The sequence below is a fragment of the Schistocerca serialis genome, chromosome 1 (genome assembly GCF_023864345.2).
Source record: "Schistocerca serialis cubense isolate TAMUIC-IGC-003099 chromosome 1, iqSchSeri2.2, whole genome shotgun sequence".
In the NCBI taxonomy this organism is placed as follows: Eukaryota; Metazoa; Arthropoda; class Insecta; order Orthoptera; family Acrididae; genus Schistocerca; species Schistocerca serialis.
The window spans coordinates 691380516-691397542 of record NC_064638.1 but is presented as its reverse complement, the minus strand read 5'-3'; the positions used below and the strand labels follow the sequence as shown (position 1 = coordinate 691397542).

The 17027-nt window shown below is 43.5% G+C and overlaps 1 protein-coding gene across 3 annotated transcripts in view; it reads right to left on the bottom strand.

The window, feature by feature from the left end:
• The window catches only part of LOC126480714 (protein UBASH3A homolog), a 275438-nt gene that overhangs the window by 77001 nt on the left and 181410 nt on the right, over window positions 1-17027 (bottom strand). For all 3 annotated transcript variants that reach the window (XM_050103971.1, XM_050103980.1, XM_050103989.1), the window contains one exon: window positions 13812-13947. In XM_050103971.1, coding sequence (XP_049959928.1) covers window positions 13812-13947 — 136 coding nt within the window. The remainder of the gene's footprint in view (window positions 1-13811; window positions 13948-17027) is intronic.

Genomic DNA, 17027 nt, shown 5'->3' with positions numbered 1-17027 from the left:
GGAAGCAGGAAGGGACTGGGAGGACGTGAATGCGACTAAGAGGCAGACAGCGCCTCAGAGCCAACTGCCGCCACCGGGGGAGAGTCAGCTGAGTCCATAGGAGAGGCCCCCAAGGGTTCCGTGAGGGCGAGATCCGCGGCAGAGGCGAGGATCTCCACCTCATCCCCGGAGCCAGGACTAGGTACAGCAGGCGGTGCTGAAACTGCCGGAACGTCCTTCTTCTTGGACACATGCCGTTCCTTCTTCTCACGTCGGCCCTTAGGGTGAGAGGGCTGGGAGAGCTTCTCTGAAGGAGCGTCGGAGGCTGACGACGACGCAGAAGCCCTACGACCAGCAGGTGCCGGAACCTTCAGCCACTGGCTGACATCCGGCTGGGTAGGAGAAGAAATGGAGGAAGGGAGAGCCCCGAGGGACCCCTTCCGCGAGAGAGGAACCGGCGGAGGCAACGCCGGCGGAGAAGGAGGGGGAGGGATCGAGCCTCCCGGTTGTGGAGCAGATGTCACTCCCGAAGTAAGCGTGGGGGGAGCGACAGAAGAGGGTTTGCCCCCAATTGCTAAGGGGGCAACAGAGGAAGGCTTGCCCCCAGGCACGAGGGGGGCAGACAGAGATACACGGCCCCAAGGGCCCACTGAAGGCGGCACAGATGAGGCGACAACCGTCGCTCGCGTGGGCGACGATAACGTGGCTGCAGCATAAGATGTTCGAATGGAAGCAGGATACAACCTTTCATATTTCTGTTTAGCCTCTCGATAAGTAAGCCGGTCCAGGGTCTTAAATTCCATTATCTTCCACTCCTTATGAAGAACGGGGCAATCCGGCGAGCATGGAGAGTGGTGCTCCCCACAGTTGACACATACAGGCGGAGGCGCACATGGAGAATCAGGATGAGAGGGGCGTCCGCAATCTCGACATGTAGCGCTGGATGGGCAACGGAAGGACATATGCCCAAACTTCCAGCACTGGAAGCACCGCATCGGGGGAGGCACGTATGGCTTGACGTCACAACGGTAAACCATCACCTTGACCTTTTCGGGCAAGACATCACCCTCGAAGGCCAAGATAAAGGCACCGGTGGCCACCCTGTTTGTCTTGGGTCCTCTATGTACACGACGGACAAAATGCACACCACGTCGTTCCAAGTCGGCTCTCAGCTCGTCATCGGATTGCAACAAGAGGTCACGATGGTAAATAATCCCCTGGACCATATTTAAGCTACTGTGGGGAGCGACGGTAACAGGGACGTCACCCAGCTTATCACACAAAAGCAACGCTCGTGACTGGGCTGGGGAGGACGTCTTGAGGAGGATGGACCCATTCCTCATTTTTGACAACCCCGCCACTTCCCCAAACTTATCCTCCAGGTGTTCCACAAAAAACATAGGCTTCGTCGTAAGAAAGGAGTCACCATCAGTCCTGCTGCAGACAAGGTATTGCGGTACGTAAGGCTCCCGCTTGGCACTAGATCGGCGTCCCTCCCATGGCGCAGCCAACGAGGGGAACGTCTGAGGGTCATAGTGCGCAGCATCAAAGTCGACTCTACCTCGCTTAGAGACGCTGGTGGCCATGCGACCACCAGCTTGGTGTGATTTATTGCGCTTCATTGCGCCACATCCGCCCAGATGCCACCTACTCCGAACGAGGGCTCTCCCCAAGGGCGCCACCCAGCCAAAGCAACGGGTACCTGGCCAATATCCCATTGCCCGGAGTCCCCGTGCCCCAGACAAGATGGGCACATACTCCTTGGCATGCATGGGGAGGAAACAGCTCTGGCATCTGTAGTGCGATCCCTGCGTGGTCAGGGGGCTACCACCAAGAGGGTACATGACGACCCCACCACAACGGACTGGCTACCGTGCTGGATTTTAGGTGTTGAAAGGGTCCACAGTTGTTGTGGGCGCTAAGAAGAAGAGTGCGCAGAAGGCGAGAAGGAGACAACCCAGAAGATGTTGGGCGTAGTCCCCCCCCACACGACAATAGGTAACATGCAAGATGGTGGAGCATGATGGACCAATAGAAAAACACCACGTAAGGTGTCCTTCCCCAAATGGCACGCACTAACAACGGAAATTTGGAAAAAAATAGGTCAAACCCAAGAGGGGACCATCACAGAAGGCCGAAACGTTTGAGACTCCTTTTAGTCGCCTCTTACGACAGGCAGGAATACTGCGGGCCTATTCTTACCCCCGAACCCACAGGGGGGGGGGGGTAATGGAAGGGGGGAGGGGTAAAATCTTGGAGGCCAAAGGCTGAATGCAGTACGCAAGTTCAAATGCATGTAGGTTGCAGTACTTACGCAGAGCTGATGAGGCTTATATAGGATAGACTAGTGTGGAAAGCTGGAAAATCCAGTCCTCTGACTGAAGACGACAACAACAACAACAACAAGGATGTTCCCCATGTAGTAAAGTACCACCTTTAAGAATCTGATTTTGTTGTAGCCCTTAATCTTGTAGAGTTAGAAAGAGGCTGTGCAGTTTATTGAACTGTTGTTGTTTGTTACTCTACTTACAATAAGAATGTCTGTACAGTTGACAAAAAATTAAAAACAATGAATCTTCATATTAGTTAATCCAGGTATAACTGGAAAATATTTGGGATGCTAGCTACAAGGAATGTGTACTCCATGAGTACGACAAAATAAAAGAGTGCTATTATTCATAAATAACAGCAATGTAAAACTTCAAAAAAGCTTTTGACAATGTTGACTGGAATTCTTTCTTTGAAATTCTGAAGTTATCCAGGGGTCAAACCAAGGGAGCAAAATGAAATCTACAACTTGGACAGAAACCAGATTGCAGTTAGTAGTATTGAAGGACACTAAAAGGAAGTGGTAGTTGAGAAGGAGGTGAGAAAGGGTTAATACACTAACCACCATGTCACTTAACTGTGCATAGAACAAACAGTACAGGAAAACAAGAAGGAATTTGGATTACACAATAACTCTGGCAGAGACAGCAGTTGCAGTTGCTTGAAAGAGCAGTTAAATGGGCAGAATAGCATCCTGGAAAGAGATTATAAGATCAACATCAACCACAGTAAAATTAGGCTAATTTGGTGTACTAAAATTAAATCAGGTGACACTGACAGATCAGATAAGGAAATCAGACACAAAAAGTATTAAATAAGCTTTGCCATTTTGGTATCAAAATAACTTGTGTAGAGAATTATGTTAGCATCTAATATAAATATATTAATTCATAAATTTCGGGCGTATTATAGTATTTGAGAGTGTAGCATCGTGTTTTAGTACCTGAATAGTGTAATTTCGCTTAGTCTCCTTCCGCCGCCGAGCAGTGTCAGCAGTGCGCAAGTAGCAGCATTACTGCATTTACTAGGCAATCTTGTATTTTAATAACCGTTTAAATTTTGTCGATTTGTTTGCGCTCTCTGTAGATTAGTTCAGACGTTCTTAGCAAAACAGTTTTTAGCATGGATAGGGACTGCAACTAATGTGTTCGGATGCAGGCTGAGTTGGCATCCCTTCGCTCCCAGCTTCAGGCAGTGTTGGCTTCGGTCACACAGCTTGAGGCTGTTGCCAATGGGCATCACTGTGGGGGTCGGGATGGGGGTTTGTCGGGGACGGCCAGCTCGTCCCACGCATCCCCTGATCGGACTACGACTGTGGTTGCCCGGGATACTGCCCGCATTGAGGCTGATCCCTCACCTGTGGTAGAGTGGGAGGTCGTTTCAAGGTGTGGCAGGGGGCGAAAGACATTCCGGAGGGCTGAACGGAAAGCCTCTCCAGTTTGTCTGACGAACCGGTTTCAGGCTCTGTCTCAGGCTGATACTGATCTTCGGCCTGACATGGCTGCTTGTCCTGTTCCAGAGGTTGCCCCTCAGTCTGCAAGATCCGGGCAGTCGCAGAGGGTGGGCTTACTGGTAGTTGGGAGCTCCAACGTCAGGCGCGTAATGGGGCCCCTTAGGGAAATGGCAGCAAGAGAGGGAAAGAAAACCAATGTGCACTCCGTGTGCATACCGGGGGGAGTCATTCCAGATGTGGAAAGGGTCCTTCCGGATGCCATGAAGGGTACAGGGTGCACCCATCTGCAGGTGGTCGCTCATGTCGGCACCAATGATGTGTGTCGCTATGGATCGGAGGAAATCCTCTCTGGCTTCCGGCGGCTATCTGATTTGGTGAAGACTGCCAGTCTCGCTAGCGGGATGAAAGCAGAGCTCACCATCTGCAGCATCGTCGACAGGACTGACTGCGGACCTTTGGTACAGAGCCGAGTGGAGGGTCTGAATCAGAGGCTGAGACGGTTCTGCGACCGTGTGGGCTGCAGATTCCTCGACTTGCGCCATAGGTGGTGGGGTTTCGGGTTCCGCTGGATAGGTCAGGAGTCCACTACACGCAACAAGCGGCTACACGGGTAGCAGGGGTTGTGTGGCGTGGGCTGGGCGGTTTTTTAGGTTAGATGGCCTTGGGCAAGTACAGAAAGGGCAACAGCCTCAACGGGTGCGGGGCAAAGTCAGGACATGCGGGGACCAAGCAGCAATCGGTATTGTAATTGTCAACTGTCGAAGCTGCGTTGGTAAAGTACCGGAACTTCAAGCGCTGATAGAAAGCACCGAAGCTGAAATCGTTATAGGTACAGAAAGCTGGCTTAAGCCAGAGATAAATTCTGCCGAAATTTTTACAAAGGTACAGACGGTGTTTAGAAAGGATAGATTGCATGCAACCGGTGGTGGAGTGTTCATCGCTGTTAGTAGTAGATTATCCTGTAGTGAAGTAGAAGTGGATAGTTCCTGTGAATTATTATGGGTGGAGGTTACACTAAACAACCGAACTAGGTTAATAACTGGCTCCTTTTACCGACCTCCCGACTCAGCAGCATTAGTGGCAGAACAACTGAGAGAAAATTTGGAATACATTTCACATAAATTTTCTCAGCATGTTATAGTCTTAGGTGGAGATTTCAATTTACCAGATATAGACTGGGACACTCAGATGTTTAGGACGGGTGGTAGGGACAGAGCATCGAGTGACATTATACTGAGTGCACTATCCGAAAATTACCTCGAGCAATTAAACAGAGAACCGACTCGTGGAGATAACATATTGGACCTACTGATAACAAACAGACCCGAACTTTTCGAATCTGTATTTACAGAACAGGGAATCAGTGATCATAAGGCCGTTGCAGCATCCCTGAATATGGAAGTAAATAGGAATATAAAAAAAGGGAGGAAGGTTTATCTGTTTAGCAAGAGTAATAGAAGGCAGATTTCAGACTACCTAACAGATCAAAACGAAAATTTCTGTTCCGACACTGACAATGTTGAGTGTTTATGGAAAAAGTTCAAGGCAATCGTAAAATGCGTTTTAGACAGGTACGTGCCGAGTAAAACTGTGAGGGATGGGAAAAACCCACCGTGGTACAACAACAAAGTTAGGAAACTACTGCGAAAGCAAAGAGAGCTCCACTCCAAGTTTAAACGCAGCCAAAACCTCTCAGACAAACAGAAGCTAAACGATGTCAAAGTTAGCGTAAGGAGGGCTATGTGTGAAGCGTTCATTGAATTCGAAAGTAAAATTCTATGTACCGACTTGACAGAAAATCCTAGGAAGTTCTGGTCTTACGTTAAATCAGTAAGTGGCTCGAAACAGCATATCCAGACACTACGGGATGATGATGGCATTGAAACAGAGGATGACACGCGTAAAGCTGAAATACTAAACACCTTTTTCCAAAGCTGTTTCACAGAGGAAGACCGCACTGCAGTTCCTTCTCTAAATCCTCGCACAAACGAAAAAATGGCTGACATCGAAATAAGTGTCCAAGGAATAGAAAAGCAACTGGAATCACTCAATAGAGGAAAGTCCACTGGACCTGACGGGATACCAATTCGATTCTACACAGAGTACGCGAAAGAACTTGCCCCCCTTCTAACAGCCGTGTACCGCAAGTCTCTAGAGGAACGGAGGGTTCCAAATGATTGGAAAAGAGCACAGATAGTCCCAGTCTTCAAGAAGGGTCGTCGAGCAGATGCGCAAAACTATAGACCTATATCTCTTACGTCGATCTCTTGTAGAATTTTAGAACATGTTTTTTGCTCGCGTATCATGTCATTTCTGGAAACCCAGAATCTACTATGTAGGAATCAACATGGATTCCGGAAACAGCGATCGTGTGAGATCCAACTCGCCTTATTTGTTCATGAGACCCAGAAAATATTAGATACAGGCTCCCAGGTAGATGCTATTTTTCTTGACTTCCGGAAGGCGTTCGATACAGTTCCGCACTGTCGCCTGATAAACAAAGTAAGAGCCTACGGAATATCAGACCAGCTGTGTAGCTGGATTGAAGAGTTTTTAGCAAACAGAACACAGCATGTTGTTATCAATGGAGAGACGTCTACAGACGTTAAAGTAACCTCTGGCGTGCCACAGGGGAGTGTTATGGGACCATTGCTTTTCACAATATATATAAATGACCTAGTAGATAGTGTCGGAAGTTCCATGCGGCTTTTCGCGGATGATGCTGTAGTATACAGAGAAGTTGCTGCATTAGAAAATTGTAGCGAAATACAGGAAGATCTGCAGCGGATAGGCACTTGGTGCAGGGAGTGGCAACTGACCCTTAACATAGACAAATGTAATGTATTGCGAATACATAGAAAGAAGGATCCTTTATTGTATGATTATATGATAGCGGAACAAACACTGGTAGCAGTTACTTCTGTAAAATATCTGGGAGTATGCGTACGGAACGATTTGAAGTGGAATGATCATATAAAACTAATTGTTGGTAAGGCGGGTACCAGGTTGAGATTCATTGGGAGAGTGCTTAGAAAATGTAGTCCATCAACAAAGGAGGTGGCTTACAAAACACTCGTTCGACCTATACTTGAGTATTGCTCATCAGTGTGGGATCCGTACCAGGTCGGGTTGACGGAGGAGATAGAGAAGATCCAAAGAAGAGCGGCGCGTTTCGTCACTGGGTTATTTGGTAACCGTGATAGCATTACGGAGATGTTTAATAAACTCAAGTGGCAGACTCTGCAAGAGAGGCGCTCTGCATCGCGGTGTAGCTTGCTCGCCAGGTTTCGAGAGGGTGCGTTTCTGGATGAGGTATCGAATATATTGCTTCCCCCTACTTATACTTCCCGAGGAGATCACGAATGTAAAATTAGAGAGATTAGAGCGCGCACGGAGGCTTTCAGACAGTCGTTCTTCCCGCGAACCATACGCGACTGGAACAGGAAAGGGAGGTAATGACAGTGGCACGTAAAGTGCCCTCCGCCACACACCGTTGGGTGGCTTGCGGAGTATCAATGTAGATGTAGATGTAGATGTAGGGAATCTTTTCTGAAAATATCTGTCTGGACTACAGTGTCATATGATGTGAAATGTAGATGATAGAAAGTACAAACAAGAACAGACTAGAAGCTTTTGGAATGTGCTGTACAAGAATTCTGAACAAGCAACTAATGAGAATGTACTGGAGAAATGAGCTTTAGGGTACAAATGACTAAATGAACAAATGGGTTGGTGACACAGCCTGAGGCATCAAGTAACAGAAGTAATAGTCAGTTTAGTAATGGGTGCAGCAGGGGGGGGGGCGATAAAAATTTTTGGAGGGAGGCCAAGGCTGGACTACAGCAAGAACGTTCAACTGGATGTAGGTTGCAGCAGTTATGCAAAGATGAGGGCTCTTACATAGGCTACACTAATGCAGAGGGCTGTATCAAACCAATCTTCACAAAAAAGGCCTGCAACAAAAACCAAGAAGTCTACATTTGAGAAGAAAGTGCCACTGCAAGCTTTGCTAGTAGTATTCACAGACGTAGTAGAACAACTGGTTTTCCGTTTATTGATGTTGTTGTGGTCTTCAGTCCAGAGACTGGTTTGATGCAGCTCTCCATGCTACTCTATCCTGTGCAAGCTTCTTCATCTCCCAGTACGTACTGCAGCCTACATCCTTCTGAATCTGCTTAGTGTATTCATCTCTTGGTCTCCCTCTACGATTTTTACACTCCACGCTGCCCTCCAATACTAAATTGGTGATCCCTTGATGCCTCAGAACATGTCCTACCAACCGATCCCTTCTTCTAGTCAAGTTGTGCCACAAACTACTCTTCTCCCCAATCCTATTCAATACCTCCTCATTAGTTGTGTGATCTATCCATCTAATCTTCAGCATTCTTCTGTAACACCACATTTCGAAAGCTTCTATTCTCTTCTTGTACAAACTATTTATCGACCATGTTTCACTTCCATTATTTTTCACTTTTCATTTATTATGCCTTGAAAATAGTGACAAAGACTGAACATACAGTTCAGGTTCTTCATTACTATCAACTGACAAGAAGAATCATATTACTGTCTCTATTGGCTGTACCATCACTGGATTCACATTGATGGGTGCTGTGAAATTATTTTCCTAGTTTCTGGTTATGCATCAGAGTGAATATCTATCACAGCTTTTTAAGTGTTGTTGGGAATATGATCAGCTATTATACTGATACATTCTTTAACCATAAATCAAACTTCTGTAGAAGTGCCAAGTCCAAATATGTTTTTTGAAAAAGTTAGACATTATTATGAAAAGCATAGTTGCTACTCATCATACAGCAGAGATGTTGAGTCACAGATGGGCACAACAAAAAAACTGCCAGAAAGTGAGCTTTTGGCCAACAAGTCCTTCATCAAAAATAGACAACATACACAGACACGTACACACGCAAAAACAACTCACACATACATGACCACAGTCTCTGACAGCTGAAGCCAGGAGTTAGACATTAATTTTAACGGTCATATAAAAATTGTAGAAGGGTCAGACCTGAATCCATTTTATACTAAAACTTCCCGGCAGATTAGGACTGTGCGCCGGACCAGGACTGTGTGCCCAACCAGGACTCAAATCCAGAAACTTGCCTTTTTTTTTTTTTTTTTGGTTAAGCTCTTACACTCTGCTGCAGTGTGAAAGATTCATTCCTGAAAGAATACCCTAAGTTAAAGCTAAGCTATTATTCTGTGATATCCTTTCTTCCATGAATGTGAAAGACTGCTAGGTATGCAGGAGAACTTCTGTGAAGTTCAGAAGTCAGTAGAAAATTACTGACAGAAGTAAAGCTGAAGCTGTAAGGGCCAGTTCTGAGTCATCCTCAGATAGGTTGCGCTATAAGAGCGTTCTCAACAAAATGCATTTTCCACTGCAGAGTGAGAGATTCATTCAGATACATTTTATGCCACTAACTTTTTTTTTATGGTTAGAATGTGTGCCCACAGTGAGACATTTCAATACAATACTTTAACTGCAAGGGTGCTGTGAGCAGGAACAGGTTGTCTGGTGTATCTGCTACATGACGGTGGATCAAAGTAAGAGGATCTGATAAGTCTAGACAGCTGCTGTGCCCCCACCTCTGCTGTTCTGATAATTTCCGCACTTGGCTCGTACAACCCCAATGCCTTTCCTCTTTCATGTTCTTCAGTGACTCTCCTACTTCTAGTCACATTAGATCTTCATCCATTTATAGTTCAGTAGCATTCTTCTCTACATCTGTATCTTCCTCCACTGCTACATACGTATTCAGCAAATTCTCAAAATATGCCCACCACAGTTCTTTCAGATCCTCCTCCACCTCTACCTCATTTCCATCTATACCACCCTTGTTTACATTCTCTGCCATTTCTCCTCTAGTATTCTTGATTATTCCACAGTATTTTCTTATTTCCTTTACTAACTGTTCCATCACTGTGGTCCATTTTCCATCCACTTTCTCTTTTCCTGTGCCACCTCCTATCTCATTTCATATTCTTCCCATGCTTTAATATGCTTTATTGAAATATTAATCTAAATATCTTATTCTCCAATATTCCTCCTTTTATTTCAGAATCCCACCAAGGTGGCACCAAGTAACTCTATTGCCATTTCTTGCACACATCTCCCTCTGCTGCTTCTATCATTGTGCTCATAAGCTCCTCCACTCATTTTCCATAGTTTGCAGCTCACCCAGAAGGATTTTGTTTCTTATTTTCCTCTGATAATGTTCCTTTAACTCTGCCTCTTTTACATTCCACACACTTATATGCCTTTCTTGGTTTTCTCCCCCTTTTCTCTGATGTTCATTACTAACAGGTGATGGTCACCATCTGATGCATCTGATGGCATTATCTTGCTAACTGCAATGTTTCTCATCATTTCATCTACTAATATATATAATCAACTACTGACTTTTTAAAACAATCACTGCAACACCATGTTACAATATGGATCTCTCTCTCTCTCTCTCTCTCTCTCACACACACACACACACACACACACACACACACACACACACATCAAACCCATGACGTTCATCATCATCATCATCTTGGACAGTTTCCAGCCACTGGCTGGGTCTGTCGGGAACACAAGCCTCTCCATCGCGTTCTGTCTTTCCACCATTCCCCCTCTTCCACCTTCGTCCAGTTCTCTCCTCTTCTCATCACACATTCCTTCACTCCCTTCACCCATCTATCTCTTGGTCTTCCTCTGGGCCTCTTCCCCTCCAGTTGCAGATCAAACATCCTCTTTGGAATTCTTCCCTCATCCATTCTCTTCATGTGTCCATACCACTGCAGTCTTGATTTTTCTATCCTGTCCTGTACTGGTTCCTCCTTTAGTCTTTCCCTCACATACACATTTCGCAATCTGTCTCGTCTTGTTACACTCAACCTGCTCCTCTGGAACTTCATTTCACTAGCCTGTATTCTACTTTTGTCGCTTTTGTGCATTACCCACGTCTCACTTCCGTATGCCAATATGGGGACGAAGTAGGTTCGGTATATAATTCCCTTGGATTTCTGTGGCACCTCCTTGCTCCAAATAAGCCCCCTAATGCATTTGTAGAACTGCCCTGCTTTTCTGCACCTTTCATTTATTTCCATCGCGTTTCCCCCCTTACTTTCAATCACGCTTCCCAGGTACTTGAAGTTCTCTACCACTTGTAGTTTTTCCCCTCCACAAGTTATATCCACATTTGGCCTATTCTTCTTCCTTGTTGTGACAATTATTTCACTTTTCTTTGCAGAGAAATGCATTTCATATTGTGCTGCCGTTGCCTCCCATACATCTAACTGCTCTTGCACCTCCTTCTCGCAATTTCCCCATAACATCAGGTCATCGGCAAAAAGCACTGCTTTCATTTTATGATCTCCAATTGCATCTGATACTTGCTGTAGGATTTCATCCATAACAATAATAAACAATAAAGGCGAAAGTGCACTTCCCTGTCGCAGCCCATTTTCCAGCTTGAACCATGCAGTACGTTCCCTCCCCACTTTCACACAACTCTCACTTCCCTCATACTTTTTTCTGACTTTTCGTGTTATCTCTTCATCTATCCCTTTTGCGTTCAGCACATCCCAGAGCTTGTCCCTATAGATAATGTCATACGCCTTCTCAATATCTAAAAAGGCCATGATTAAGTCCTTCCCGTACTCATAGTGCCTTTCCTGCAGTTGCCTTACCGCAAATATGAGGTCCGTTGTTGATCTTCCCGGTCTGAAACCATACTGCTCCTCTTGCAGTCTACTTTCAATACTGCTTCTTATTCTCTTCTCCAGGATCTTTTCATAGATTTTTCCACAGTGGCATAGCAGGGTGATTCCTCTGTAGTTCTCACATCTCCTTTTATCCCCTTTCTTGAAGATCGGGACTATAATTCCTTTCTTCCAATCCTCAGGAATTCTGTTCTCCTTCCACACCACCCTCAGCACTCTGTATAGCCACTGGGTTCCTACTTCTCCTGCTGCTCGTATCATATCCACTGTTACTTCGTCCCAACCTGGTGCCTTGCCCCCTTTCATCCTCTTTATGGCTTCTTCCACTTCATTCCAAGTTAGATCATCAGTTTCCCCACTATTATAATCGTCTGCTGCCTTAGGCTCTCCATCGCTGTTAGTTACCTGCTTGGCGGCATTCAACAGATCTTCAAAGTACTCCTTCCAAATCTTTTTGAGCTCATGCATTTCCTCCACAACTCTTCCATTATTATCCATGATCCTCAGGCACTCGCTTCTGTCATTCCTCTTATTTCTTGCCATGGTGTAAAGTACTTTTTTGTTCCCTTCACTGTCCTCTTCTAACATTCTTGTCCATTTTTCCATCCACTTCTTCTTCTCCGCCCTTACTATGGTCTGTGCCGCTTTCTTGCTTTCCTTATATTTTACCCTAGCTTCCTCTGTTCCGGTCTGGAACCATTCTCTGAAGGCTTTGTTCTTTCGAAGTACTGCCTCCTTACATATGTTGTTCCACCATGGAGTTTCCTTACTTCTCCTCTTTGTGCTAGTTCTTCCGCACACAGTCTCAGCTGCCTCAACTAGAGCCCTCTTAAAATCTCCCCATTCTTCTTCCACTGTTCTCTGATCTTCCTTTGGCAGTTTCTTCCTGATCAGTGTCTGGTACTGGGTCCTCCGTTCATCCTCTTTCAGCATCCATGTCTTCAACCTTTTCTCCTGTATATCTGTTGCCCTCCTATCTTTTTTCTCTCTCAGGGTGGCTACCAACAGCCGACGGTCACTGTCTGTCAATGCACATGTTGGCACAGACAGGAAAGGATTCGAGGAGATAATGGGACCAGAGGGCTGGGGGAACCGAAATAGAGAAGGAAAATTGTTGCTGGAACTCTGCAAGAGGAATGGGCTGGCGATCGCAAATTCCTGGTACAAGAAGAGAAGTAGCCACAAAATAACTTGGTACAGTGGAGACTGGTCCCAAACTTCAGTAGTAGACTATGTACTAGTGGATAGGCAGATGATGAGCAGCCTCACAGATGTTAAAGTCATTCCATCTGAGGCCTTAGACAAACCCATGACGTTCCAACTTTAAATTCATTCTTCTTTCAAAAGTCCAATAACCTATCACCTTCACTGTCTCACCCTCCCCAGCCATCTATTCCAAGTATATTTTCATGCTTTATCAATCATTGTCCATCTTGTTTTCAAGACAGACAATTATTAATAAAGTTAAAAATATGATTGCTGACTCACACATAGACTTTATGTCTTCAATTGATACATTTTTATGTCTGTGTCTCTCTCTCTACCAATATGTACATCACTATCTATCATTACAAGTGTGTTCTGCCCAGTCATCTGTCTCTGCACTTCTTCCACAAACCCCTCTTTTTTGCTCTAAATACACTACTTCTGGAAGGGAGGGGGGGGGGGGTCATATACAAGTAATATTATCAATGTTTTCCCCATCAATGATACTTTTGTCCTCATCATTCTCTCGTGTATTATAGTTAATTCTTCTTACAGTCAAACTCCGACAATTATACCCACTCCATTCCTAGTGCCACTGTCATTGTCTGTCTAGTAGTCTAAACTTCTTTCTCAATTTATGCCTTTCTTCATCTCTTCACCTTGTTTCTGCCACCCCTAACACATCCACTATTCATCTTTCCATTGTTACCAAGTTTTTCCCATTCCCATTCCAAATACATACATTTATATTCCAAATTGTAACCTATGGCCACAGCATGGGACAAGAAATGTACTACAGTTAAAGAAACAAATTTTGTGGAAAACTAGGAAGGTAGAGAGCTATCATTAAATAATTTACGTATGACACATGGTATAATATGCCAAGTTACACAGGAATCACTAAACAGGTGGGAATATATCTGGAACATGATCATTTACTTTACGAATCTCATTCTATTAATTCTATCAAAATCTATATACACATCTCAATCACTGATCCATAGTTCCATGACCAGTGACAACAAGAGAACACTGAGACATTACCATCATTTACATCAGCCAGCAATACTTTACTGTTTCATACTTTCAAACTCAAAATAAAAATATAACGTACCTTGTTCATCAAAACAGTATGGGATCCATGTTCCAAATGTAAAGTCAATTCTCTCCCCATGACGAACAATATACAGGTGGCGTGGTTCACTGTTCGTTACCTCAGAGGCTGCTTCTGACTCTGCACTTGTACAAACCTGTAAGTTTGCATGAAAAAATAACACTTGTGTATGGATTATAGATGTCTCTCGTAACACACTTACACAATTTCCTAACTGAATGTATAAATAAACAAATGCAGCAGAGTTGTGATTTTTCAAAATGGTATAAACGTACAGAGTGTATTTCATTTAAGAGATGTATATTGAATTAATGTGTCCAAAACAGAGGAGGAAATGGAAGATAGTGGTTACCACAACTACAACCTCAGAAAACGTGACACATTATGTAAATGACAAATTTTAATTGTTGTTGTTGTTTTATTCATCTACAGATCTATTTTCCAAGTATATTGGACAAGTCTTGGTATTACAATTTAAGAAGAACAAAAACAAAGTAATTCACATATACAGATATTTACAGACTTACAGTTCTAGCATGACAAGGAGGGGACAGATAGTCAGTGGTGGGCTTATAGTAAGAACCACCCTGTTATTTGACTGAAATAATTTAGGGAAACCACAGGAGACCTAAATCAGGATGGCTGGATGAAAATTGGAGCCTCCAGCCCTCCAAATACAAGGCCATTCTGTTTAAAACAATGCTACCTCATTCAGTTTACCCTAGCATACAACACTGTTTTAGAAATTAGTTACGTGATAATGGAAAAGTCTAGTACTTCACTATTCACTCATTTCTTACTCCCAGTCACTGCACATACAATACAAACTGTGCACTACACACACTTCCAGCTGACGTCAGGACCATTTTGTGCACAGCAACTATTCATTTGCTAGCCTGCAGAACTGAGTCAGCATCCCTTTACAACAAGTGCGATGTTGAGCTCAGAAAGAAGACTTGGGGTTCATGCTATACATTTCTTACTTCTGGGCGTAAGTTTCTCCAGAAAAGTAGCAAAAAGAATGAAAAATAATAATAGAAAGTGTTATGTAGAATGTTAGATGTTTTATTATTATGTGTGTTACCTTTTTCTACCAAAATCCTACTCTGTATTATCAAAGTAACCTACCTCGTGTAGAATGTTTTAACAGGTACTTTTTACCTGCCTTTTTATATAAGTTTGTTTTACCAATTTTAGCAGTCTCCTTTGGCAATTTCCTGTACAGTTTTATTCCTTGGTAGAAAATACTATTTGAGTTTTATGTTCATTCTTTCTTGGGTAATGTAAGTTCAGTCTGGACCTTATTCCATGATCATGGACAGAGCTGTTTGTATAGTAAAATTATTTTCGATGTGTGCAACTGCCTGGTAAATGTATTCACTGGTGCAGTCAAAATACCCAGTGTTTTGAACAGACTCTTACAATGAGCTCAACTACTGTTTTTGATTATTACTCTTATAGCCCTTTCCTGAGTGTGAAATTTGTGTTCATATTTTGTCTATTGGTCTCCCAGAAAGGAACATCACAGCTAAGAACTGAATGTACAAAACTAAATGCATGTTCAGAAAGTAAGCACACTATATAGAAAATGGGAGAGATAGGAAAACAAACAAACTGATCATAGAACTGACTAGAGTGGAAGATGTATGTTATGAGTGTAATGAAAATGAAATTTGGATGGGCAAGACCTGTCGCCAGAGGAACTAATGGCAAATAGATGAAGGAAATTCTTTGCTGAATTCCAAGAGATAAGAAAAGATCAAAATAGTGCACCGGTGGAAGGTTGGTAGAAGACAATAGAAAAGATGCATATAAGACACAGTTAGGAAGTTGGGCAGTTAGTTAGTTTTGTCAGTCATGAGTTTCGTGGATTATTATTGCAACATCTCACTACAGCATGGAATGAGCCAGTTTTAAAATTATAGTACAACATTTCAGTGTAAAACGTGGCAAGATACTGACCATTTACACAATCTCTTAATGTTCTTCTTTCTTCCTATGCATACAGTAATATTTATTTAACTGTGTTTAATGTCTCTCCTTCCTTCTTTTAAAACACACACACACACACACACACACACACACACACACACACACACACACAATCATACTATTACATAAATTATTCTGCAGAGTCAGAGGGATGTCATGCAGTTATACTTACAGTTTTTGTTTCAGTTAATTTTGTTTAAGTTATTTACATCACTAGGAAGACAGTCAAATTTTTTTATAGATGAATACTTCACTCCTACCTGTGCCGCACTAAAGCTGGGAAATTGATAATGAGCATTATTTCTCTTTCTACTACTATACCGTTAAATGTTTCTGCCTTTTTCAAATTGTGATTGATTGTTGACCACAAACTTCTCCTGAAGGAATGCTGTTATCAGAAGGCCCAACTGTTTACAGAGCTGTCTACAAGAGGTTTTCAAGTGGATACAACATATTACTCCTATTACACTGTGACATGCAACAAACACTTTTTTCCTCAGTGATGAATTACCCTGGAAGATGATGTCATAAGACATCAGTAAATGAAAATGGGAAAAGTAAGTCAACTTTTTGACATTTTCACCTCCAAAATCTGATCTTACTCCTAGCAAAAAAGTTGCAGAGCTTAAGTGTTGGAGAGTTCTGCAATGCATGGCCTCTAGTTCAGGATGCTTGTAGCTGAAGATTACAGTGCACAAAGAAATATGGAGGAGGGCTTCATCTAGCAGTAAATGATACACACATGATGAATAGCATTTTCTATGAGCTATGCTATAAATTTGTGAAATACAGAACATCAGTATACATAAACTGATTTCATTGTAACAGCCAGAAAAGTAACCAGATACAACTTTTTTACATTTTATTCTGCAGGTATGAAGTACACTTACTGTTCTATGGGCTGGTTGGTAAACAAACTTTATTGCACAATTACAATGAAGGGAGTGACAATTACAGTTTAACATCCCATTGACAGCAATTGATCATTAGAGACAAAGCACAAGCTCAGACTGCAGTAAGATGGGAAAGGAAACTGGCCATATCCTTTTAAAGAAACTGCTATAGCATTTGCCTCATTTGATTTGAGGATACTGAGGAAGAGTTCAGTCTGGATGGCGAGAAGGGGAACTGCATCCCTGTCCTCTGGAACTCAACTAAAGTGTCTTAATTACTACCTCACTGCATACAGTTATTATACTGAAGATGGGTCAGACGAGAAGACCG